This window comes from Erinaceus europaeus, chromosome 3, assembly GCF_950295315.1.
Source record: "Erinaceus europaeus chromosome 3, mEriEur2.1, whole genome shotgun sequence".
Classification (NCBI taxonomy): domain Eukaryota; kingdom Metazoa; phylum Chordata; class Mammalia; order Eulipotyphla; family Erinaceidae; genus Erinaceus; species Erinaceus europaeus.
This window is the reverse complement of record NC_080164.1, coordinates 26581238-26607583: the sequence shown is the minus strand read 5'-3', so window position 1 is coordinate 26607583 and position 26346 is coordinate 26581238. Positions and strand designations below refer to the sequence as shown.

The 26346-nt window shown below is 47.5% G+C and overlaps 1 protein-coding gene and 1 long non-coding RNA gene across 4 annotated transcripts in view; both read right to left on the bottom strand.

Moving 5' to 3' along the window:
- LOC132537461 (uncharacterized) overlaps positions 1–26346 on the bottom strand; it is a 317125-nt gene that overhangs the window by 119744 nt on the left and 171035 nt on the right. The window lies entirely within an intron of this gene.
- Positions 1866–24446, bottom strand: QPCT (glutaminyl-peptide cyclotransferase). 3 transcript variants are annotated; one of them, XM_060186872.1, is made up of 7 exons: positions 24098–24446; positions 15605–15751; positions 11639–11917; positions 10328–10501; positions 7459–7558; positions 5098–5211; positions 1866–2156 (listed from the first exon to the last, which is right to left on the bottom strand). In XM_060186872.1, exons 1-7 carry the CDS (start codon positions 24194–24196, stop codon positions 2011–2013), a joined length of 1059 nt encoding a protein of 352 aa, XP_060042855.1. In that variant the 5' UTR covers positions 24197–24446; the 3' UTR covers positions 1866–2010. The 3 variants fall into 3 exon arrangements, with proteins under 3 accessions (XP_060042855.1, XP_060042854.1, XP_060042856.1); XM_060186871.1 differs by having other exon boundaries at positions 10328–10504; positions 24098–24438; XM_060186873.1 differs by lacking the exon at positions 10328–10501 and having other exon boundaries at positions 24098–24442.

The window sequence follows — 26346 nt, the reverse complement described above, 5'->3', positions numbered from 1 at the left end:
GCCTTGCAGGCAGGGTGGGTCTCAGGCAAAACAGCGATTATGTAAACAGACCACAGCATCAAGCAATGCAGGGGAACCTGGCGTGATGACAAACACGGATAGAAACAGAAGCAGAATTAGCCAAAGGAGAAATGATGGCCAACACCCTCCCTCCCCACTGCCCTCCATCCCACCAGCCTCTAGCATTGATGATTTTCTACTCAATGTCCACTCGCCTCCCACCTGAGGTATCTCCTGCTCAGCTTAAACAAGTCCATCTTCACTGTCCATGCCCAGAACAGGGGTGGCACATGGATAACAGTTGTCCCACCTCTATGGAAGGGTCAGTTTTCCCGCTGTTTAGTCAGGCCAGCCTTTCTAGAGCATTCTTTTCTGGAGCTAAAGAGAGATCCACACGCTCAGTTTCCAGCCCAGACGAGTTTGCTTCCAGGAATCTCTGGCACGAAACATGCTGTAAGTAACTCAACCAACCCAAATGCCATCAAATTGACCTACTCAAAAGGCATTTGTCCACTGCTGCTGCCACTCCTGCCTTCACACTGACTCCAGGGAGAATATTTCGCAGTCTCTGGTGTCTGCAGCTCAGCCCAAAACCACAACAGTGAATCAATCAAGACCTGGGAGTTGCAGCATTTAACAGGAAGACAGGTCAAAAAGCATAGATCCAGTCTGATGATAATTACATGCTTCAGCATACTTTCAGACTACATGGAGAGCCTGCTGATAGAGTGGGGTTGTAGCTTTTTCCATCCTTTCTCTACTTTTTAAAAAAAATTTTTGAGAGATAAACAGACAGACAGAAGGAGGAAAAGAAAGAGAGAGACCAGAGCCCTGTTCAGCTCTGGCTTACGGTGGTGCCAGAGATTGAACCTGGGACCTTTGGTGCCCTCAAACATGAAAGTCTCTTCGCAGAACCATTATGCTATCTTCCCAGCCCCTCTGCATTTTGTTACTGACTTACTTCTACAATAAGAAGACTGACAATATAAAACTCTATAAAAATGGGACTCCACTTTAAAACCTTACAGTTCTTCACTAGTCCATGAAAAAAAAAAATTCACAGTGAGGTATTAAATCCTGTTTTAATCTCCATGAAATAAACCCAACAGAGATTTCTCAAAGAAAATGAAAGTCTTCCAGCCCCATTTGTTTTGTACTATACACAATAGATGCCCCAGTATGGAAGAAGTCATAAAGCTCAGCCCACACTTCACACATCACAAAATCACACATGACCACTGTAGTTAAGTAGCTTCTAAAGAACATGGTATAGAATACATGAGTCTGGTTTAGCATCACAGTTTCTTTCCTATCCTTTTTTTTTTTTTTTTTGCCTCCAGGGTTATGGCTGTGGTTTTGTTCCTGCACTGTGTTTTTGTTTTCCATTGTTGCTGTTGCTGCTGTTGTTGTTAGAGAGGACAGAGAAAAATTGAGAGAGGAGGGGAAGAGAGAGGAGAAGAGAAAGATAGACACCAGAAGACCTGCTTCACCACTTGTGAAGCAACCCCACCCCCACCCCTGCAGCTGGGGTGCTGGGGCTTGAACCGGGATCCTTGCTCAGGTCCCTGCGCTTTGCACTATGTGCTTTTAGCCTGGTGTGCTACCACCGGGCTTCCTGTGTCACAGCTTCTTGTCTAAAAGACACTAGTTTTCTGACATATTTATGTTTCCCTTTCCTTACCACTAGATAAAAATCGGAGAGGGGCTGTGAAACAGCTCACTTGAATAGTGTGCTGCTTTGCCATGTGTGTGACCCATTTGAGTCCAGCCCCCAACATAATGAAGGGAACTTCAGTGCTATGGCTTCTCTCTGTGTTTCCATCTTAAAAAAAAAAAAAAAAATCAATAAGCAGTTTAGGACATGATGACAGTCTAGGATTTATTGATCACCAATAAATGAAAACACCTGCAGAATAGGGCAAAAGTTTCCACACATCATTGATCAAGGGTCTGATTCTTTTGCACGGTGCCTCAGCCTTGGAAGCGACCAACGTAAGCCACGTCAGAGTGTTAGAGGTGGAGGTACTCTAACGCAAAGACCTGCAGGATCTTGTTGAGGTTGTCAATGACAGCTTCATTCAGGTTCTCCTCGTTGTCCTCCAGCGTGTGCCAGACTTCCGGGAAGGGCTTCGCTATCAGATGCAGGATGGGGACACCTGGTGGGAAAGAAGCAGCTTGTCATGAGGGGCGTGTTTCTGAGGAGTTCAGAGTGAGAGGTCTCCACCACAGTCAGACAGCTGCCATCACCATCTGTCTGTCTCCCAGCGCTCACCCTGGACTCCAAAGTCAGCCATTCACTGGGCACAAGTGGGTGAACTCAGCCAAGAATATAAAGCACAGGTGATGATAGGCTCTTTCCTAGAAGGTGAGCTGACACCAGTGAACAGGCTGAACACAGCCCCACTAAAGCTTATGTAAGCTCCATCTCCAAGGTGGGGGGAGACATGAGATGCTTGGTGATTAAATTGATCAGGTGAAGCTAATAATTCCTGGGGGAAAGCGGCTGGGAGATAGCTCACCCAATAGAGAGCATGCTTTACCATGCTTTACCATGAGCTTTACCAAGGACCAAGGTTTAGGTCTCAGAACCACATGGGAGCACCATGCACAGGTAAGATTCACAGATGGTGGAGCAGCATCATGGTGTCCATGGTCTGTCTGTCTGTCTGTCTCTCTCTCTCTCTCTCTCTCTCTCTCTCTCGCTCTCGCTCTCTCCCTCTCTCTCCCTCTCCCTCTCTCTCCCTCTCTCTCTCCTTCCTTTGAGATTAAAAGGAAAAAAGAAAATAAAAAATTCATGGGGGGGGCAGGCAGTAGCTCAGTGGGTTAAGTGCACATGGCACAAAGCACAAGGAGTGGCATAAAGATCCTGGTTCAAACCCCCAGCTCCCTCCTCGATTCACAGGCAGTGAAGCAAGTCTGCAGGTGTCTATCTTTCTCTCCCCCTCTCTGTCTTCCCCTTCTCTCTTGATTTCTCTCTGTCCTATCCAACGACAACAATAACAACAATAAACAACAAGGGCAACAAAAGGGGAAAAATAGCCTCCAGGAGCAGTGGATTCATGGTGGAGGCACTGAGCCCCAGCAATAACCCTGGAGGCAAAAAAAAAAAAAAAAAAAAAGGAATCCATCTGGAGGGCATAATTGTTCTGCAAAAGATGTTCTTGTAGTCTATATACACAATGGAATACTACTTAGGTATTAAAAATGATGAGTTCACTTTCTTTACCTCATCTTGGATGGAACCTGAAGGAATCATGTTAAGTGGGATAAGCCAGAAGAAAAAGGTGAATATGAGATGATCCCACTCATGGACAGAAGTCGGGAAATATGAACAGAAATAAGAATAGCGATAACCCTAAAAGGGGGTGGGGGGAAAACAGACTAGGTCTAATGTATTACACCAAAGTCAAGGACTCTGAGGAGAGGTAAGGGATTTTCAGATCCTGGTGCATGATGGCAGAGGAGGACCTAGGCTGGGGGTGAGAGTGTTTTGCAGAAAATGGAGAATTTTTACCTTTGTATCAACAACTATATTTACTGTAAATGACTCATTAATCCCTCCCAATAAGAAGGAGGAGGAGAGAAGATTTTCTTGCCTGAGGTTCAAAAATTCCAGGTTCCACTTTACTCCTGTGACAATGTCATACATCAGAAAAGGTAACAGAAGCAAATGCTGAAGATGGTGTGGAGTCAAAGGAACCCTCCTACACTGCTGATGGGAATGTCAATTGGTCCAACCTCTGTGGAGACCAGTCTGGAGAACTCTCAGAAGGCTAGAAATGGACCTACCCTATGATCCTGCAATTCCTCTCCTGGGGATATATCCTAAGGAACACAACATAGCCATCCAAAAAGATCTGTGTACACATATGTTCTTGGCAGCACAATTTGTAATAGCCAAAACCTGGAAGCAACCCAGGTGTCCAACAACAGATGAGTGGCTGAGCAAGTTGTGGTATATAAACACAATGGAATACTACTCAGCTGTAAAAAATGGTGACTTCGCCGTTTTCAGCTGATCTTGGATGGACCTTGAAAAAATCATGTTGAGTGATATAAGTCAGAAACAGAAGGATGAATATGGGATGATCTCACTCTCAGGCACAAGTTGAAAAACAAGATCAGAAAAGAAAACACAAGTAGAACCTGAAATGGAATTGGTGTATCGAACCAAAGTAAAAGACTCTGGGGTGGGTGGGTGGGGAGAATACAGGTCCAAGAAGGATCCAGAGAACCTAGTGGGGGTTGTATTGTTATATGGGAAACTGGGGAATGTTATGCGTGTACAAACTATGGTACTTACTGTTGAATGTAAAACATTAATTCACCAATAAAAAAAAGGAAAAAAATTCCAGGTTCAATCCCCAGCACCACTGTCAGCCATAGCTGATCAGTGTTCTGGTCTTTCTCTCTGTGTTTTCTTCTCTGTATTCTCTCTCTCTCTCTCTCTCTCTCTCTCTCTCTCTCTTTCTCTTTAAAATACAATAAACAGAAGTTGAAAAACTAGATCAGAAGGGAAAACTCTAGACAAAACTTGGACTGGAGTTGGTGTATTGCACCAAAGTAAAAAGACTGTGGCAGGGGAATTCAGGTCCTGAAACATGAAAGAAGAAGAGGACCTAATGGGGGTTGTATGGTTATGTGGAAATGTTATGCATGTACAATCTATTGTATTTTACTGTGATCTGTAAACCATTAATTCCTCAATAAAGAATTTTTTAAAAACTGCAAAAAATAAATTAAAAAAGAAGAAGAGGAGGAGGAAGAGGGAGAGGAGTAGGAGGAAGAAAAGGAGGAAGAAGAAGAAGAAGGAGGAGGAGGAGGAGAAGGAGAAGGAGAAGGAGAAGGAGAAGGAGAAAGAGAAGAAGAAGAAGAAGGAGGAGGAGGAGGAGGAGGAGGAGGAGGAGGAGGAGGAGGAGGAGGAGAATCCATTTGGAGCAGTGAAATTGCACAGGTGTGAGGCCCCAGCAGCAAGGGGGGTTGGGGTGCAGAAGCATTAAGAATTCAACAAAGTTTATGACTCTTCACATTTGTAGATGACTGGAAACACATGTACAACATCAGAAATACCACAAATGTGTTTGTGCATGCACTCACCTCTCCTCAAAAATGGGACATGGTCATCCTGGATGGAGCCCTGGAAAACGTTCTGGAAGTAGGGCCTCTGTAGGGAGTGATCTCGGAGCAGACCTAAGCCATGGAGGTTGCGTTCTGTGGGGACAAGGAGCAGCTAGCTGGTGAGCCTCTGCTTCCAACTGACAGATGCTCTGAGAGAGCCAAGTTTCTGAGGCTTAGCACCACATAGTTTATCTTCGTCACATGGTGTGGAACAGATGGGGAGATAGCCCACCTGGGAGGTTACCTGCTTTGCCATGTAAGCAGCCCAGGTTCCAGCACAGTCCCCACCACACTGGAGGCAGCTTCCGTAATTGTTGAAGACTTTCCTGGACCCAGACTGCCTTATATTTGCTATTAGAAATCCTACTGGTTTTCACCCATGTCTGATGCTTGTAAGAAACATGTCTGCTGGGTCCAGGTGGTGGCACACCCAGTTAAGCACACATAGTACAAAGTGTAAGGACCCGCACAACAATGCAGCTTCCAACCCCCACTCCCCACCTTCAGGGGGAAAGCCTCAGCAGCAGTGAAGCAGGTCTGCAGGTGTCTATCTTTCTCTCCTCCTCTGTCTTCCCCTCCCCTCTCAATTCTCTCTGTCCTATCCAATGAAATGGAAAAAATGGCTGCCAGAAGCAGGGGATTTGTAGTGCCAGCACCAAACCCCAGCAATAACTCTGGAAGCAAAAAAAAAAAATGCACTCTGAGACAGAGGTCGGAAATAGGCCATGAGTTAAAGTCCACAGACTGGGGAGTCGGGCGGTAGCATAGCGGGTTAAGTGCACATGGTGCAAAGATCAAGGACTGGCTTAATGATCAGGGTTCAAGCCCCCGGCTCCCCACCTGCAGGGGAGTCACTTCACAAGTGGTGAAGCAGGTCTGCAGGTGTCTTTCTCTCCCCTTCTCTGTCTTCCCCTCCTCTCTCCATTTCTCTCTGTCCTATCCAGCACCAACGACAACAACAATAACTACAACAATAAAACAAGGGCAACAAAAGGAAATAAATAAATAAATATTTTTTTTAAAGTCCACAGACTGAAGGAGACCACAAGCCTGACCCATGCACTCTGACCACCAGCAGCCCTTCCAGGGTCTAGGGGTTGTGCAAGGATGACCTGAGAATAAATTCAGTATTCCTTATAGCATCAAAGGAGTGAAGGAGTGTGTAGCTGACATGATGACATTTAGACAATGGCGTGTGTAGCTGAGTTTTAAACACCCTTACCTGTACTGTTTCCCCCTGAGAAGTCTACCCTGACATTTTTGTATCTTAACATGTATCCTAACATTTATCGTAGCATTTATCCCTTATGTAGGCTCACTTGAAAAACACTTTTGATCTTCTCCATTCTTCTTTGATGGTGTGCACAATTCTGTCAGTTACTAAGCTGTTGGAGTTCTGGTCAGCGTTGCACGCTTGACTCTGTCCCACCTCTGGGATGTCTTGTATGTATCCCTCCCGATCTTCAGTCACTGAAGGTGATGAAGTTAATCTCACTCAACCCTGAGCCTTGACGGATCTCAAGACCTGGAATCTGGTGAAGGTTCCCCTCTAGATGCTATGCCCCCCCCCCCCTTTCTTGTTTCTCTGTCTGTGCAAGTCAGGAGGTAGCTCACCTAGGGGAGGTGTAAGACCGTGGGTTGGTTCCTAGTACTGCCTAAAATAATAATAATAATAATAATAATAATAATAATAAAGCTCCACTATCCCACAGCAGTGAGCACAGTCACACCCATGACAATCAGCCCACTCACGTGTCAGAGGAATGAGGACATTCACACAAGACTTTCATCCCTTCAACTCTACACTTTCCCTCCCCTGATTTGAGAACTCTCACACCCCTATCTCTTACCTCTCTGGAAAGCAGGCAGAACTGTACTACATTCTAGGGAAGATACTATCTGGAATAGGGAAGAAAGTGGAAGAGGACCAAGACAGCAATTAAAAAGAAAAAAAAAAAAAAAGGAAGATCTTCTGGCACCATGAGATGGACATAACATGTCTCACGGGGCAGAACACTGAGCTGAATAAACATGTCCCTCGCAATGTGTTCCAGATGCTTCCAACAGGACTCTGAGAAAGTATTTCCAAACCAGTCCTGGGGATATTAAATGTGAAATGTGGCCTTCTATTTTTCCATTCCAAAAATGCAGCTTCATGTAGAAAAACAGTATGGCCCTATGAACAGAGAAGATGAGGACAAGGAAAGCAGGGGAGAGGAAAAGGCCAGGGAGGTCCACCCCAGACTGAAAGCACACACTGAAATCCTGAATGTCAGTTGCGAACATGCAGTGTTGTCAGCAGGAAAAGCCAGGGCCTGGCTGTATCACAAGGGTGCTTACCAATGGCTTGGAGTCGAGAGAACCATCTGGCAGTGTTTAGGAAGTAGTTGGGGAATGTCGGGTTTGGAGCCCCAATTAGATCCAACAAAACAAATAAATCCTAAGAGAGAAAAAGAGTTGTTTTATCACTGTCACCAGATCATCTTTGTGACTGATCGATGAAAACTTTCATTCTGAATTAAGTGCACTTTAATCATTGAAAATAATAGGGAGGGCTGCTAAAACAAGCAAAGCACCTAAGAACACTGTAAGCTCATCATCTTGGAGGGCTTTTCGAATCTTGTTTACACAGTGAGGACAAACAGAAAGAGCCAATTCTTTGTGTCTGTAACCCCAGAAGGAGATCACTAAGCATCATTTAGAAAGAGGGTGTCTGGATAAATACCTCATAGATTTTCTCTTTTTTTTTAAGTGCATTTGTTTTATTTTTCTGATGGGAGCCCAATCCTGCCTGTTCTCCCAGCCATCCCATGTTCAGTCTGTAGTGATTCAACTGCATATCAGAGAACAACTGGAACAGAACCATTTCTTTCCACAGGCAACACATGGGGAAAACGCCTTGACTGGGGGCTGGATGACCTCATGTCTCTGGCTCTCCATTTCCTCCTGTCTCCGAGGCAGAGCCCAAACTCTGAGTCTAAGGGGCCTCTCCTGTGATAAGCCAGCGTTTCCTCAGTGGATGAAACATGAAACATTGGAGAGAAGAAGCCTATAGGTAGCCCACCCCACTTGTGTGTGTGTGGGTGCATGCTAGCACACCCAGTTAAACACACATAGTACTAAGCGCGAGGACCTGCACAAGGATCTGGATTCGAGCCCCTGTTCCCCACATGCAGGGAAGCTTCACAAGCAGTGAAGCAGGTCTGCAGGTGTCTTTCTCTCGCCCTATCTTCCCCTCCTCTCTCAGTTTCTTTCTGCCCTATCCAATAAAATGGGGGTAAAAATGGCAACCCAGAGCTGTGGATTTGTAGTGTCGGCACTGAGACCCAGCAATAATCCTGGAGTGGAAAAAAAAAAAAAAGCAGAGCAAATAAATATTCGCAGGTATTGATTAAGAAGACAGTCTCTGGGAGTCAGGAGGTAGCACAGCAGGTTAAGCACATGTGGTGCAAAGCACAAGGACCAGCATAAGGATCCCAGTTCAAGCCTCCGGCTCCCCACCTGCAGAGGAGTCGCTTCACAGGCGGTGAAGCAGGTCTGCAGGTTTCTATCTTTCTCTCCCCATCTCTGTCTTCCCCTCCTATCTCCATTTCTCTCTGTTCTAACAACGACATCAATAACAACAATAATAACTACAACAATTAAAAATAACAAAGGCAATAAAAGGGAAAATTAAAAGACAGTCTCTGTACAGCTGATATAGATGCAAGACTTGCAGGCAGAGGTTGGCAGGGACTACAGGGCTGAAGGGAGAGGTTAGAGCAGAGAGAGGGAAGCCAGGAAGATGACACAGGGGTTAAAAAGCATTGAATTCCCAGGTGTGGGGACACAAATTTGATCTCCCAGAATCACGTGCCAGAGTGATGCTCTGGTTCTTCCCCTTTATGTTAATAATTAATTAAACCATGAGAGAGAGAGAGAGAGAGAGAGAGAGAGAGAGAGAAGGAAGGAAGAGAAGAGAAGAGAAGAGAAGAGAAGAGAAGAGAAGAGAAGAGAAGAGAAGAGAAGAGAAGAGAAGAGAATAAGAAAACCTAATGGCCCACAAGGTGGCATAGTGGATAAAGCATTGGACCTCAGGCATGAGGTCTTGAGTTCGAGCCCTGCCTTCACATGTGCCTGAGGAAGGCCCTGGATCTCACTCTCCCCCTCTGGCTCTTTAACAAATAAATAAACTTTTTTGTTCTTTTCTTTTGCCAGACCACTGCACATCTCTGGATTATGGTGGTTTGGAGAATTGCATCTGTGACTTAAGAGCCTGACGCCAAAATCTCTTTGCATAATCATTAAACTGTCTCCCCCATCCTAAACAAATAAATCTTAAAAAAAAAAGAAAGATCACATGTGCTCTCAGAATAACCATGACACTGATATCACCAAGATAATTCACCCCCAGCCCAGCCTAGCCTAGCCCTTACTGCCACCAGGGTTATCTCTGGGGCTCAGAGCCAGCTCTGTGAACCCACTACTCCCAGCAGCAACCTTTTTGTTTGTTTGTTTGTTTCTTCCTGTAAAACAGGGAGAAATTGAGAGGAAAGAGTGAGGTAGAAGGGGGGAGAGAAAGAAAGACTCCTGCAGTTCTGCTTCACCACTCATGAAGCTTCCTCCCTGCAGGTGGGAAAGGGCAGGGACTGGAACCTGAGTCCTCACACATGGTGGCTTGTGTGCTTAACCAAGTGTGCAACCACCCACCCCCAACCCCCTTATTCAAATAAATAAATAAATAAAAGACTTAACATTACTACTGTCATTATTATCTGAGAGAAAGAGAATGGTACCAGAGCATCATTCTGGTATATACAAAGCCAAAGATCAAACTGAGGACCTCATGCTTGAGAGTCCAGGGCTTTACCCACTGCATCACCTCCTGGTCACCCTGGATTCTCCTCTTATTCCACCCCCCAAGAGCCCAGTCTCTGGGATGTCAATGAGACACAAAGAAGGGACTCACTGTCTCCACCTCTCTACATGATCCACACTGGACTGAACTCAACCTGATGTCTCTATCCTCTTCTCTGGACAACATGTCAATTAGACTCAGCCTTTCTCCTTCCCAGAGCCCTTCTCTCCCAGCTCTGGGATTCCTCAAAACCTCCAGGCCTGCCAAGAAATGTTCTCCGATAAACACTGGATGTGCTACGGCCAATGCCTGGATGTCCGCTCTTGTTCTCTGGAGCCGAGCCCACCACCGTAATCCCAGTCACCCACTCACCAAGCCTTGCAGCTGAGTGGTATTTCTCACCCCAGGAGGGTGAGGGGTCTGCGCCATCCTTTGAGCTAAGTGTCGGGACCCATACAGAGAGTCCTGGGCAGACCAGTGCAGAAAAGCCTCCTCCCCGTCAAAGAAAATGAGCTTCAGCGAGAGGTCCGACCTGGAGGCAGAAGGCTTCTGGCAACAAAATCAGAGAAAGCAAAAGTATCATGAGGGTTTTTTTTTTTTTTTTTTAACAAAACAGCAGGTTTCCCTGTTCCCCAGGCAGAAATGCAGACACCCAAAAGGAGAAGGTGGGAACCAATGTGGGTAAGAATGTGCCAAGCTTACAGCCTGAGTATGGTAGTATAATGGTGAGGCACAGGACCTGTGAGCACAAGATCCTGGGTTCAATTCCTGGCACCAAATATGCCAGAGTGTGTGTACCATGGCCTAGGGGCATTTTGTTGCATATCCTCACACAAGACATGCAGAAGGAAGACTCAGACTTCCACACCAGCCTCTGAGCTCTCTTGCTCAGCCGCTGAGGGCGGGAGCTTGTTAACCACAAGAACTAAGGCATTCTAGAAGGTTTGAGACACAAAACAAGATGAAATAATAGTGAAAGGGGTCCCAGGAGGTTGTGAACAATTATTGCTTTTTTTTTTTTTGATGTTTTCAATTCTTGCTTTCTAAACAGACCCCAAAGACCTCTCTATTCCTTCCATTACAAGATAATCAACCTTTCACTTCTTTATTAACCATAGTGCCAAAGTCGGGACCTGTCACAAAACTCAGAGGGACAAGAAGAAAGGTGTTTATTGCTTGTGAACAAAGTACTTTGGATTTTGCTTTGTTACATCTGTGGGATGGAGAGCGCCATCTGGACTGCACGTCTTCATGGCGCTAAGTGCCTGTTTCCCAAGGCACCCTCAGGAACGTGGAGATAAAATGACATCTGAGAGCCCCAGACCTGTTCTGAGCTAAGGACAACAAAAGCCCTGTTATGAGACATAACATTGAGCCAAGATCTATGGATAATAACCAGGAGGCGTGTCTGCTTCCAGCTCTGCCTCTGCGAGCCTGCCTTAAGGAAAAGAACAGGTACCAGTTCTTGAATTCATGGTCTTAGATCTTGAATTTGGAGTCCACAGAGATGTGATGGCCCATCTGGTGCTTATTCATCCCTATGCTGCTTTACAGCAGGGCCAGCAACACCATGGACCAGAAGCCAGCATCCCCAAGTGGCCCTCCCACGCCCCCAAGGATTCTAGAATTCTTCCTGCCTTGCTAGTGTGTGTTCTCACAGGTGTGTGGGGAGGAAACATATACCTTGAGGGAGAGAAGCTTCTGGTCCAGTGCACGAGCCAGCTCCAGCATCATGGCACAGGGCACAGCTGAGTCTGTGGCCCCCACAAACACCCGGCCATCCCAGCTGGGGAGGTACTTGGAGTCATAGTGGCAGGCGAGGACCAGGTGTCTCTTGGCAGTGGGATTCAGGGTGCTGATGATGTTGGAGAAGGACCTGGTGCCATAGGGTGTCCAGCTCAAGAAGGTGTCAAACTCTATCACCCAGTCAGCTTGGAGTCTCTGAATCCTGCTCTGGATGTGCTGATGGACAGAAAAAGGGACAGTTCAGCTTGGGGAGTCCAAAGCCTACCTGCCCCACAAATGCCTCTCAGTAAGGAGTACAACACAGGCTTAGAGGTAGCTCAGCTGGAGGAACACAGAACTTGCACACAGGAGGTTCCCAGCTCCATCCCAGACTCAGTCTGTGCTGCTCTCTTCATCTCATATAAAGCAAATGACAAATGAATCTTTAAAAATATGGAGCACCAGGGCTGGAGAGAAAGCAAAAGACTCACTCTCCTGCCTGAAGCTCTGAAGTTCCAGGTTCAATCTCCAGCATCACAATCAACCAGAGCTGAGCTGGACTCTGGTCTTTCTCTGTGTCTTTCTCTCTGTATCTCTCTTTCATAGAAAAGAAAGAAAAAGAGGGAGGGAGGGAGGAGAGGAGAGAGGGAGAGAGAGAAAGAGAGAGAGAGAGAGGAAGGAAGGGAGATAGCTTAATGGTTATGCAAAGAACCTCTTATACCTGGCACTCTCAAGGCCTAGGTTCAATCCCCCTACCATAAGCCAGAGTGCAGCAGTGTTCTGGTACAAATGAGTAAATAAATAAACCAATATAAAATAAAATAGAAGGATATAGCACATGCTTGTGGTCTGAGAATCTAAGCTGCTTGAAGGAGAAACCAGCCTTCCCCCTCAGCCCTAGATCACTCCAACCAATCATTCACATCACCAAGTTAACAGTCTGTATCTTTCTCCTCATTTACACAGATGCAGACCAGCACATAGGCACATGCCTTGACAGAGGGGAGCATCTACATGCATCTTCAGTATTTATTCATGAGAAACAGGAGTGGTCAGAGCATGCTCTGATTCATGCAGTGTCAGGGCTCTAACTCAGGACCTCAAACTTGCAAGCCTGGGGCTTTACCACTTCACCACATCCCTGGTCACAGGGGAAGACAGTTTTCTAGGAATAAACCCTTACTCTATGAATGACTCCCTGTGGTGGCTGGGAGGTGAAACTCAGGAAAACTGGAAATAACTGGAAATGACTGGGAAGCACCACTACTGCCCCCCAGCACACACACATACACACACACACACACACACACACACACACACACACACACACACACACACCTACTCCCACCCTAAGGAAATACATTATTTTCTGGCTTCTTGTGACTTGTGTGACCTGCCCTGACTTAACATGAAGAGATATGGAAACAAGAGCTTTGAAATAGTTGTGACAGGAAGCTCCTGGGAAGATGAGCTCAGGCTGAGGGAGTGTCCCCAGCTGTCACACTCTGCTCCTGTCCCCAGGTGGACTTTGGCCGAGGGGCATCTTCGATTGATTCCTCAGTGGTTCACCTTTTCCACTGCACATCCACCTGCCCTCTCTTCAATATAATAAAAAGAAGTGTTTCCTGCCTCTTAAAGTCACTGCCCCCCACTCACTGATGGTGTGATTCCCCAGTTCTTGGAATCTGGGTCAATTACATCTGATAGATTTTTCTCAGTGAGAAATACATAGACTCGTCTACATAGTCCAGCACATGCAGTGTGCAGATGAGGAATCCCTCCTTGGACTTGCTTTAACCCCTGCCTGTGTGTCTAGAGCATAACCTGGGGCAAAACTGTCATTTCCGACCTCTGTGTTGCCACCAGAATCCACAAAAGCATCAGAAAACCCTCCACAAAGAGTTCTCCCCCAGTCACCTCTTCTATGTGACATAAATACTCTTATTTATCTTAACAACGTGTCTGTTGATAAACAGTCACACCGGCCTCAACAACCCTTGTTGTGATAGCTTCTGATTTTGAGGCTCAACCCTGAGAGTCCCCACAGTAATTTTTGGGCATCAGCTTCCCAGACCCTGCTCTCCTCACTACCAAGCCCCTCTCAGGAGTGTGTGAAATCACTGGAGCCCCACAACAAAAAGACCCAGCCCACCATAGGTGCTCAAATGCAACTTGGAGCTGGTGGGGGTCAGGGAAACAGCTCAGCAAGAGCCCACCAGACTTGCAGGTTTTTAGCAAGAAAAGTAAAATCGGGTCAAACAAGCCCAGAACAAACTGCCAGTAACAGGAATATCTCTTCATGAGATCTTGTGTGTGTTAAATCTGTCTTCATGTTCTCCTGTCTGGGAACGTCACCTCTCTACCTTCAGAGCTTGACCCACGCTTAGAAAACATGCAGTGGGGGGCCAGGTGGTAGTGCACCAGGTTAAGCTCACATAGTGTGAAACCCAAGGACCAGCACAAAGATCCAGATCAGAGCCCCCGGCTCCCCACCTGCAGGGTGGGGGGGTCGCTTCATAAGTGGTGAAGCAGGTCTGCTGGTGTCTATCTTCTCTCCCCCTCTCTGTCTTCCCCTTCTCTCAATTTCTCTTTATCCTACCAATAACAGCAGCAGCAACAATAGCAATGGAGGAAAAAGATGGCTGCCAGGTGCAGTGGAATTATAGTGCAGACGCTGAGCTCTAGTGATAACCCTGGAGGCAAAAAAAAGAAAAAAGAAAGAGGAAACATGCAGTGGCTCAAGAGGTGGTGAAGTGGCAGAGCACAGGGCTTGCACCCAGGAGGCCCTGAGTTCCATGCCTGGCATCATGTACGCCAGAGTGATCTTCTTCTCTCTAACAAACAAATTAAACACAACACCAACAGCTACATAAAAATACACAGCCAGGAGAAGGTGCTATTGTTGCTGCTGCTGTTGGTAGGACAAAGAGAAATTGAGAGAAGGGGAAGACAGAGAGGGGGAGAGAAGATAGACACCAGCAGACCTGCTTCACCACTTATGAAGCGACCCCCCCACCCTGCAGGTGGGGAGCCGGGGGCTCTGATCTGGATCTTTGTGCTGGTCCTTGGGTTTCACACGATGTGAGCTTAACCTGGTGCACTACCACCTGGCCCCCCACTGCATGTTTTCTAAGCGTGGGTCAAGATCTGAAGGTAGAGAGGTGATGTTCTAAAGGAGAGTGAAGATTCAGTCCTGGTGGTGGGAATGAAGTGGCATTATATCCCTGTTGACATGTAATTTTGTAAATAAATATTAAATTACTAATACAAATATAAAAGGGGGTCCGGGAGGTGGCACAGTGAGAAAGCTTTGGACTCTCAAGCATGAGGTCCTGAGTTTGATCCCCAGCAGCCCATGTGCCAGAGTGATGTCTGGTTCTTTCTTTCTCCTCCTGTCTTTCTCATTAATAAATAAATAAAATGTTAAAAAAAAATAAAAGGGGGCAAACAGTGACACACCCTGTTGAACACACATATTATAGTCTGTAAAGACCCTGGCTCAAACCTCTGCCCCCCCACAGGAGGAAGCCTCATGCATAGTGAAGCAGTGCTGCAGGTGTCTCTCTTCCTCTGTCTCTCCCTTCCCTCTTAGTTTATCTCTGTCTCTACCCAATTAAAAAAAAAAAAAGACAATACTAGAACAAAAAGTGAATTTGGGTCCTTGGAGAGTGCTGCACTAAGGACAGAGAGCTGGGTGCCTTGTCCAACCATGACGCTCAGATTCTACACCCAGGCTGGTTCAGATACCCTCAGCTTACAGTTCCAAGCCAATAATTGTTCCCAGCTGCTGAGTTTTCCAGGGTGCTCATTCTGCTGAATCCTCTGGGGCCAGAGTAGACTGGATGTTAGACAACTCAGAACCTCAGAACCCCAGGCCAAACACCATCTTCCAAGGGAAGACAGTTCCCCCCACTGACTTCTTACCTGGCGGGCAGCGAAGCTTCCAGGGGAGCCCGGGTATCTCTCTATCAGCAGTGGATGCAGGTCATTCTGCCACATGGCGGAGATGTTGGTGCCTTCTGCCACCTGCTGCAGTGCCAAGGCGTTCAGGATGGCCGGCTGGTGATGTTTCTGGGGACAGAGGAGAGGCTTTCACTGTCACTGCACAGATTGTGTGAGACTTTCCCCAAGACAATCATAACTGGAAAACAATTTGCTTTGAACCCCACTGAGTGACTTGAAATCCTGGTTTTCTTTTTTCATTTAATTTGATTTGAAAAGACAGAGAAATCAAGAGGGAAGGAGAGATAGAGAAGGAGAGATGCCTGCAGCCCTGTTTCACTGCTCATGAAGTGTCTCTCCTAAAGGCATATTGTAAATTAACTTAAAAGGGGGTTTTGGGAACTGGTGCTGCTTGCAGTGGTGTGAAAGGATTCACAACGGGGAGCTGGGAACTGGTTTAAATGATACAAGGTTATTAGGGTGAAGCAGGTAAAAGGCAAAATAAGCACTTATCATCAGGGGTTAAGAGTATGCTAGGTCCATAAAGTCTGAGTATAGTTATCAAAAGTATAGTCTCATAAGATAAACAATTATCAGCTGAGGTAAAGATTGCTCATGGCTGTAGAGGGGTCTAAAAGTTTACCGGCTAGCAGAGTCATACGTGTTCAGTTCCCAGAAGAAGTAGCCATGGCGCACCGCCAAGAGGCTTCTGACCAGGAGAAGAAGCAGCAGCCAAAGAGAGCCACATGCTCGAAGTCCCTTGCTTTTATGCATTCCCTTCTCTAAAGCACCTCGTCAGGGTGACGTCATTTATATGCTAATAGTCCCAAATCCTGCTGGGGTCACCAAAAAGGTAGGGAACTAGGGCTCAAACCCAGGTCCCTGTTTCCTCCTAGCAGGCGAGGATGGAGGATCTAAACCTGGGTCTTTGCCCACGGCACCAGAACCTGACCCCCTGGACTTTCAAATGGGCAGCATCTAGCCAGAAAGTCAGGCAAACTGCTTTTGACAGCCTATCTGAAAAACAAATTTAACATAATGCTTCCAGCCAGAGAATTCATAGTCAACATTTATTTTCTGCATGATGTTTGAGAATTTCTGGTACACCTGTTTTATAAGGGGAAAGTTACAGAATAGCAGTTGTTGATTTCCCAGCATTCAGAAGGCTGTTGCAATTGATCGAGCCACACTTGGGGGCAAGATGTGTTGTCACAGGAGCAGCAATGTGGGGAGGCTGGGAAGGCCTCTTGGCTTTCTAGCTGATGGTAAAAGGTGGCCTGACATCCCATCAGCTGGGGCCCTATTTGGGGAGTCCTGAGATTTCCAAACAGATATGATGGGCCTAGACCTCAAATAAATCCCTCTCTCCATTGTTACCAGTCATCTCTATCAGGGAAAACAAAATAGACCCCTTTGGGGACCCCCATAGGACCTTGCCCTCAACTTGCATCAACAACAGCAAACAATGTTCCATCCTCTGAAGGGAGAATGGACAACATACTCTATGTTACACCTGAGGAAGATGGGTCCTGATATTGGGGCAGCTTGGATCATTCCTACTAATGACCACAGAATGTGAGCTCAGATCTACAGGGATGCAGAAGTCACATAGGCTCCTAAGCTGAATATGGGCCCCAGATCACATCAAATCTATGGGGCTTACAGTCAACAGTATTTATACACTTTTCCCATATTTGGGAGCTACTCTTTTCCCTGATCAGCTTCCTGGTCCTTTTTCCAGCCATGGCATCATCTCCTTAGACAATAACTTGAATCCACCTGCATTATAAGGTTTCATGCTCAGGGAAAAAACAAAAAAAAAAAAAACTAGTATAACCACAGGCCCTTTGGAATATAACTAAAATATGCCTACTAGCTATCTACAAAACATAGACTCCCCCCCCAACCTCTTCTTCATCTGCACTATTCCAGCCTTTAAGTTCATGACTAGTTAACAATTTGTTTGGCTTTATATGTTAACTCTCTTTGCAGCCACCAGGTTCCAGATGCCAACCAGACTTCCCTGGACAGACAACTCCACCAGTGTATCCTAGAGCTCTGATTCCCCAGAACCTGGCCCCACTAGGGAAAAAGAGAGACAGGCTGGGAGTATGGATCAACCTGTCAACACCCATGTTCAGCAGGGAAGCAATTACAGAAGCCAGACCTTCCACCTTCTGCATCCCATAATGGGTCCATACTCCCAGAGGGTTAAAGAATAGAAAAGCTATCAAGGGAGGGGATGGGATACAGAGTTCTGGTGGTGGGAATTGTGTGGAGTTATACTCCTCTTGTCCTATGGCTTTGTCAGTGTTTCCTTTTTATAAATAAAATAAAATAAAATAAAATAAATTTTTTTAAAAAAGGTGGCCTGAGCCTGGGCAGGTCCCTTACCTCCCACAGCCCTCAGGATAAGCATAAAGGCATTTGAGTTGGAGCTTCACTAACATGGCAGCACTGGACCCGTGTGGCACTGAGCTCTGGAAATGCAGCAGCAGGTGGGGTTCAGAAGGACTATACCTGGAGTGTGCACACTGGGCTTCAAAGAGCAGGTGTGGACAACATAAAGTGCCTTACTAATAATCTATAATGGTTCGTGCTGAGACAATTCATCTTACATAACTTAATTTTAAAAATATGCTATTTATTTGATTTGGTCAGGTAGAGAGAAATTGAGAAAGGAGAGGGAGACAGAGAGATACCCGCAGACCTTCTTCACCACCAGTGAAGCTTCCCCTCCGCTGGTGGGGACAGGGGGCCTGAACCTGAGTGCACATAGTAATGTGTGTGTTTAACCACTGCCCAACCCTCATCTTATATAACTTAAAGTATGTTCTTTTAAAATATTTTATTTATATATTTATTTAGGATTGAAACAGAGAGAAATTGAGAGGAAAGGGTGAGGTAGAGAGAGAGAGGGAGAGATAGAAAGAGAAAGAGAGAGAGAGAAAGGGAGAGAGAGAAAGAGAGACCTGCTGCACATATAGCTTCCTCCCTGCAGATGGGGACCTGAGGCTTGAACTCAGGTCCCTGTGCATTATAATGTGTGCACTCAACCAGGCACACCACTGTCCAGTCCCAAAGTGTATTATTAAAATTAACTTTGCCTCTTTTTACTTACTTCCACACAAGCACAAGAACACTGAAATCTCAAGTGTGTTTCTGGCAGGTGTCCGCTGACCAGCCCTAACTCAGGCGACTGCTGAGCTCTTCTCAGAACAGGTGCATTCACGGCCCCACATGCCGTGCTTCTCATCTTCTGCTAAAACTTTTTAATTTTATTTTTGTACTTATGATTTATTCATTTTTTTATTTTACCACCAGGATTATCATTGGGGCTTGTTGCCAACACTATGAATCTACAGCTCCCAGTGGCCCTTCCCCCACCCTTTTTTCTTTTCTTTCTATTTTATTAGACAGAACATAGAGAAAATGAAAAAGGAAGAAGATAGATAGATAGATGATAGATAGATAGATAGATAGATAGATAGATAGATAGATAGATAGATGATAGATAGTGAAAGAGATACCTGCAGACCTACTTCACCACTGAAGTATCACCCCTCTGCAGGGAAGGACCAGGGGCTCAAACCTATATCCTTGAGCATGATAGCTGGTCCACCACCACCTGGCCCCCTAAAATGACTTTATTGATAGCATGCTATTCATGCTTACGCTCTCAGACATATGCACATATCTGTTAAGTAAACCTTTACTTAAACAGGTAAGAAACGTGACATTCAAACTTGGCATCTTGGGGGTTACGATTTTTTAAAATATTTATTTATTTATTTTCCCTTTTGTTGCCATTGTTGTTTTTTATTGTTGTAGTTATTATTGTTGTTGTTATTGATGTCATCGTTGTTGGATAGGACAGAGAGAAATGAAGAGAGGAGGGGAAGACAGAGAGGGGGAGAGAAAGATAGACACCTGCAGATCTGCTTCACCACCTGTGAAGCGACTCCCCTGCTGGTGGGGAGCCAGGGGCTTGAACCAGGATCCTTATGCCGGTCCTTGTGCTTTGTGCCACGTGCACTTAACCCGCTGCACTACCGCCTGACTCCTGGGGGTTATGATTTTGCCTGCTGTATTTTCTTTCTGTCTATCTATCTTTCTCTGTTTCTTGCTTCCTCCCTCTTTCTTTTTTTTTTTCTGATTTTTTTTATTGGGGAATTAATGTTTTACTCAACAGTAAGTACAATAGTTTGTACATGCATAACATTCCCCAGTTTCCCATATAACAATACAACCCCCACTAGGTCCTCTGAATCCTTCTTGGACCTGTATTCTCCCCACCCACCCACCCCAGAGTCTTACTTCAGTTCGATACACCAATTCCAGTTCAGGTTCTACTTGTGTTTTCTTTTCTGATCTTGTTTTTCAACTTCTGCATGAGAGTGAGATCATCCCATATTCATCCTTCTATTTCTGACTTATTTCACTTAACATGATTTTTTCAAGGTCCATCCAAGATCTGCTGAAAATGGTGAAGTCACCATTTTTTACAGCTGAGTAGTATTCCATTGTGTATATATACCACAACTTGCTCAGCCACTCATCTGTTGTTGGACACCTGGGTTGCTTCCAGGTTTTGGCTATTACAAATTGTGCTGCCGAGAACATATGTGTACACAGATCTTTTTGGATGGATGTGTTGGGTTCCTTAGGATATATCCCCAGGAGCCTCCTCCCTCTTTCTTTCTTTCTTTTTTTTCTTCCTTTCTTTCTTCCATTCCTTCTTTTACTATGAGTGAGAGAACAAAGCATCATGATAACACTTGCCATGTACTATTTCTATTTGTCTTTGTTTCCACAGTGTGTGTGTGTGTGTGTGTGTGTGTGTGTGTGTGTGTGTGTGTGTGTGTGTTTGGGGAGGGTGGGGAGAAATGTCAAACCCAGGTCTGTGATCTGCCTCTGAGCCGCCTCCCCGGGCCCCACATGACATTTCCTTGTGACACGATAGTGACAGAGCATCATTGCATGCATATCTGGCCCAGAAGGAGGAAACATGTGCCTCCTCTCCCAGTGAGCCCAGTGGGTGGTGAGATGATTTCTTCTCTAAGGGGGAGTAAGAAAGTTCCAGAGGGACACCAGCTTCTCTACAACACAAAACAGAAACTGGGAGAGTCTTGACTGCTCAGCTGTTCTCATCAGGACCAGTGTTTGCTGAGTGACTGAGTGATCACATGGTACTTCCTCTCTATGTGAAGCACACTGTGCGGCTGATAGGTAAGGAACTGGTATTTAGTGACTTCTCTTCCTCTAGACCCATGTCTAGCTGAGACTGCATGTCTCAGCTCCATCCCCAGGAACCTTCATGCAGAGAAGGTGGGGGTCTACTCACTCACTCAGCCCAACCCCCAGCCCCTGTGAGCTGTAACTGGAGAGAAGTAACCTAAGCACATTCCGAAGCCTTCATGTCCTCATCTACAAGGTGGAGGCAAGTACAGCAGCTCCTGGGTCTGTCACACCCCAGTGAGCCTTCCTTCTGTGGCAGCATTCAGAGTGGGAGTGGTTCCCCAGAGCTCCAGGATTATGGAGCAGGGGGCAGGAGACAGTCAGTGCCTAGTTCTAATGGCTCCACAAAGAGAAATCTGGGGAGACAAGAGGCAGGAGTAAGCTTTTCCAAAAGAACTTTGTATATAAGGAGCTAGGTGGTGGCACACCTGGTTGAACACTCACATTATTACCATGTACAAGGACCCAGGTTCAAGCCCCTGCTCCCAACCTGCAAGGGGTAACTTCACAAATGGTGAATAGTGCCAGAGGGCAGGCTGCAGGTGAATCTTCAGTTTGGGAGTACAGACCCCCATTCTGAATCATGCCCTCTGAGAAGGGAGGGAGACTGAGGAAAGGGGTGAGCAGGAAGGGAGAGGTTTCCCAAAACAAACTGCCCCTTTCAGAGTTTCACTGAGGGTCCACTCTGACCCAGAAAATAGGGGAGTGGGTTCTTCCTCTGACCCCCACCCTTTTTAATATTTTATTTTAATAAAGAGAGAGGACAGAGTAGATAGCATAATGGTTATGCAAAGCGACTCTTGTGACTGAGGCTCCAAAGTCTGAGTTCAATCCCCCGCACCACCATAAGCCAGAGCTGAGCAGTGCTCTGGTAAAATAAACAAATAAATAAAGACAGAGATGGAGATGGAGAGAAAGACTAGAACCCTGCTCAGCTCTGGTTTATGGTTGTGCCAGAGACTGAACCTAAGACCTTGGAGCCTCAGGCATGGAAGTCTTTTACAGAACCACTGTTCTGTCTCCCCAGACCCCCTATAGTCCTCTTCAAACTTTTCCACCAGCCTCCCCTCCACCCCACTTCTCAGCTGGCATCGCAGGGAAGAGGATGAGGGAGGAAGGAAAAAGGAAGCTTCCTGCCAGTGCCGGACTGACTATGGTCAGGTTTCCTCATGGGACACCAGGCATCAGCCTGCCCCCTCCTGGGGCACTGTGGGGTTCCAGATAAGACAGCTGGGGCCTACATGCCAGCACCCCCAAACACATACTTGTGGGCCGGTCTGGTGCATCTGTGGGAAGCTTGTTGAGGGTTTCCAGGCCAGCACACAGTCACAGCCAGGGCTGAACTGTGGCCATAAGGTAGAGCAGGGTGGACACACCTAAATTTCAAAACCAAGGAAACAGATTTCCACACAGAGCTTCCCTTGGCCCCACCACACCTTGCAGCCAAGGAGGGTGCCCCACCAGACTGACGTCTCCATGGCACAGAAGCAGGGCAGTAAGTAGTTCAGGTAGGGTGGGGACAGGGGGATAGGGGACTGACACTGTCCTAGTAGATTTTTGTCAGTTCCTTCCTTCATAGCCACCACTGAAAGTACCTGGTTTCCCAACCCAGCAGTGATTAGAATCTTATCAAAAACATACTAGGGACCTGAGCCTTTTGGAAGGCAATTATCAGACAAGGAAAGAGGCTTGGATGGTGCATTCAGGAAAGGAAGAACAGACCTGCTCAGGTGGTAAAAACACAACATTCCTGATTATTCAAATCAAAGAAACCCACCCCTTGTTTTAAAGTACATTTAATTGGTCCATCTTGCTCTCTTTAGGCTAGTAAAATTTAGACATGCCCCAATATACTGTTATATCAACAGAATCATTTCTATTGGAACAGATGTCACTTTTTTAAATCATATTTTTGAAAAAGAATGCATAAGGTCATATGGGAAAACTGGACAAAACTAAGAAATATGTTATTTATGGGTTGAAATTTGCAATTCAAATTTGACACACAAAAAAAATATATGAGACAATTATTGGGACTGGGAGAGAGTATGGGTAGCACACGTGCTGTGCAAACTTGACCCACTGCCTTGCATGTGAACACAGCAGCTCTCCTTAAATAAACTTTTATTTTATTATAAATAAAATAAGAAAACAAAAGAACTCTTTTATTTCCCCCTTCATTTGATAAGACAGAAATTGAGAGCGGAGAGACAGGGAAAAAAAGAGACACCTGCATATCTGCTTCACTATTCCTGAAGTTCCCCCCTACAAGTGGGACTGGGGTTGGGAGGGAAAGCAGAGTCTTTATTCTTAAATACTAAACGTGGCCAGGGAGTTAACTCAGTGTGAGTGCACAGAACTTAAATGCCTGAGGCCAAAGCTGAGCAAGTGCTCTGACTTTTGCAGGAAAACAGATATCTTTTAAAGAACATACCTCAAAGGCTAAACTCCCCTCCTGGGTGGACTCTTCCCAGAAGCAGGGGTCCTCCTGCCCGCAGCCACGGCCTGCTTCCCTGGGTTCTCTCCCTGGGGTGCTCAAGTGAGGGGTGCTGAGAGCTAGTGGCCAGTCCCCCCCTGCCCCAAACCCCCATGCTGTCCACTGAGAGGAGGGGCTCAGTGACTCTGAGGGTGGTGCTAGCACAGAGACCTGCAGTGACTCTCAAACCTGGGAGTGCGGCGGGGCGCCGGGGCAGGGAGCCAGGGCAGGGGAGCAGGGGGCAGGCTTGGTGGTGGAGGGGGGACCCGTTCCCACACTGGTGAAGGGACTCAGCCACACCTACTGAGGGTCTGGCCTGCTTCCTGCCTTTCTGATCACCTTCCCCCCCCCCCCACGCACACCACCACCCCCACCACCCCCGCGCATCTTCCGCGGGCACCGTCATCCGACACCATCCCTGCACCCTGCTTCACTCAGGCCTCCCCATCTGCCTGGCTGGCAGCAGCCTACCAGAGAGGTGCACAAGGTGGGGGGCAAGGGGGAAGGATGGGAGGGTCCTGCTGCCACTCGCCTCCACCCAGGGGCCCATGAGTCACTGTGTCCCCACACCTCACTGTCCTCTGGGCAGGAGACGGCCGCGGGGATGCCAGGGCAGGGGGCGGCGAGGGGCTGGGGGCGGGGGGGGGGCGGACCCTGTGCTGTCCCCAGCCGCGATGACACTCACTTCCTGTGTCCTTCAGTCCCCGAGGACCGAGCGAGGACCGAGCCCCGGGCCGCCCGCTTGCCCGCCAGCCCCTCACCTTCTCTGCGGTCCAGTCGCCCCCGGCCGTCGGGGACACGGCGACCGCCAGCAGCAGCAGGTGTAGGGGGCCCAGGCCCCGCTGCCCGCCGCGCGCCATCCCCCCGCTGTCCTCTGCTGTCCCCCGCTCCCGCCACCAGTCGGGGACACAGCGCTTTATCCGCCGGGTCCTCTGCGCCGCCTCCCTGCCGGGCGGTCACTCCCCGCGGGCGGCGCCAGGTCTCCACCCAGACCAGCCACGACAGGGCTGGGCCGGCTCCCAGCTGCACCAGGAGGAGAGAGAGTGAGAAAGAAAGGAAGGTGGAAGAAAGAGGAGGGAAGAAAAGAGAGAGAGAGGAAGGAGGGAGGGAGAAGGGGAGGGGAGGGGAGGAAGAGAGAAGAGGGAGGGAGGGGGAAAGGGGAGGGAGAGAGAGAGAAGGGAAGGAGACAGAGAAGAGAAGTAGCAGGAAAGGGACAGAGGAGAGGGAGAGGGAGGAAGGGGGAGGGGGAAAAGAAGGGGGAGAGAAAGGGGAGGGAGAGAGAGAGGAAGGAGGGAAGGAAAGAAGGGGAGGAGGAAGAGAGATAAAGAGAGAGGAAGGAAGGAAGGAAGGAAGGAAGGAAGGAAGGGAAAGAGGGGAAGGAAGTAAGAGAGAGAGGAGGAAGAGAGGAAGGAACAGAAGGGTCAGAGGGAGGAAGCCTGAGAGGGAAGAATAAAGGGAGGGAGGGAGGAAGGAATGAAAGGAAGAAAAGAGGGGGGGTGAGGGAGGACAGAATGGCAAGAAGTCAATGGGCCACAGGAGTCAATTAGCCACCGCCCCCCCCCCACACACACACACCTCCCAAAGATGCACTCCAGGCTGAAGCATGGAGGCAGCAGCAATGCTCAGGACACACACACACACACACACACACACACACACACCCCACACACACACACCTCCCAAAGATGCACTCCAGGCTGAAGCATGGAGGCAGCAGCAATGCTCAGGACACACACACACACACACACACACACACACACACACACACACCCCACACACACACCTCCCAAAGATGCACTCCAGGCTGAAGCATGGAGGCAGCAGCAATGCTCAGGACACACACACACACACACACACACACACCCCACACACACACACCTCCCAAAGATGCACTCCAGGCTGAAGCATGGAGGCAGCAGCAATGCTCAGGACACACACACACACACACACACACACACACACACACACACCCCACACACACACCTCCCAAAGATGCACTCCAGGCTGAAGCATGGAGGCAGCAGCAATGCTCAGGACACACACACACACACACACACACCCCACACACACACACCTCCCAAAGATGCACTCCAGGCTGAAGCATGGAGGCAGCAGCAATGCTCAGGACACACACACACACACCGACACACACACACCATTTGTTTAAGAGCTCCTGTATACAGATAAAGATGAGACTAGCAACTTCTGACTTGAGGCTGGTTCCAGGAGAAAGGCAGCCTGGCATTCTGGGTCCTGCGGGATTTCCTGCCTTGTAAGAAGCTCTGGCTCTGGCATTTGCTGGGGGTACAGGATAAGCAGGAACAGGGTGGGATGAGCCTCGAGCCATCCAGATTCTTGGCCCCATCGGAATCTCCTGAACTTCTGCAAAGCAGTCTCTGCACACAGCATGACAGAATTAAGATCCTTTGCCTGGCCCAATGTGAGGGTGTCACACAGTCCTGTGAGGTGGCCCAGCCCTTTGGGGTCATGATTGCGTTCACTGTGGCCCTTTAAGAAGTTATCTCCTCCCTTGGTTGCAAAGGCAGAACCCAGCACAGCTGAGCTCCTCTGCTCCCTCAGAGATGCTGCTATCAGCTCAAGAGACAGCAGACCATCTACCAGCTCCAGCCTAAGCTCTGACAGCACTGAGCTGGTGCTCTCTCTCTGTCTCTCTGACCCCCCACAACTCTCTTCTTCTCTGTTATGAAACTCTCTTCCTCTCTGTTTCTGCTCTTGTTACCAGACAGTGGTTAGTTGACTGGCTGTGAGAGATGATCCAGAACAGGGTCCCTGCTGGTTTGAGCACCCAGTCCCCACCTGCAGGGGGGAAGCTTCACAAGGTATGAAGCAGGTCTGCTGGTGTCTCTCTGACCTTCTCTATCTCCCTCTTCCCTCTTAATTTCTCTCTGTCCTATCAAATAAAATAAAAAAATTAAGGCAGGGAGAGAGAGAGAAAGAGAAAGAGAGAGAGAGAAAACAGAGTCTGGGGAACTAAGAGAAAAGTGCTCCT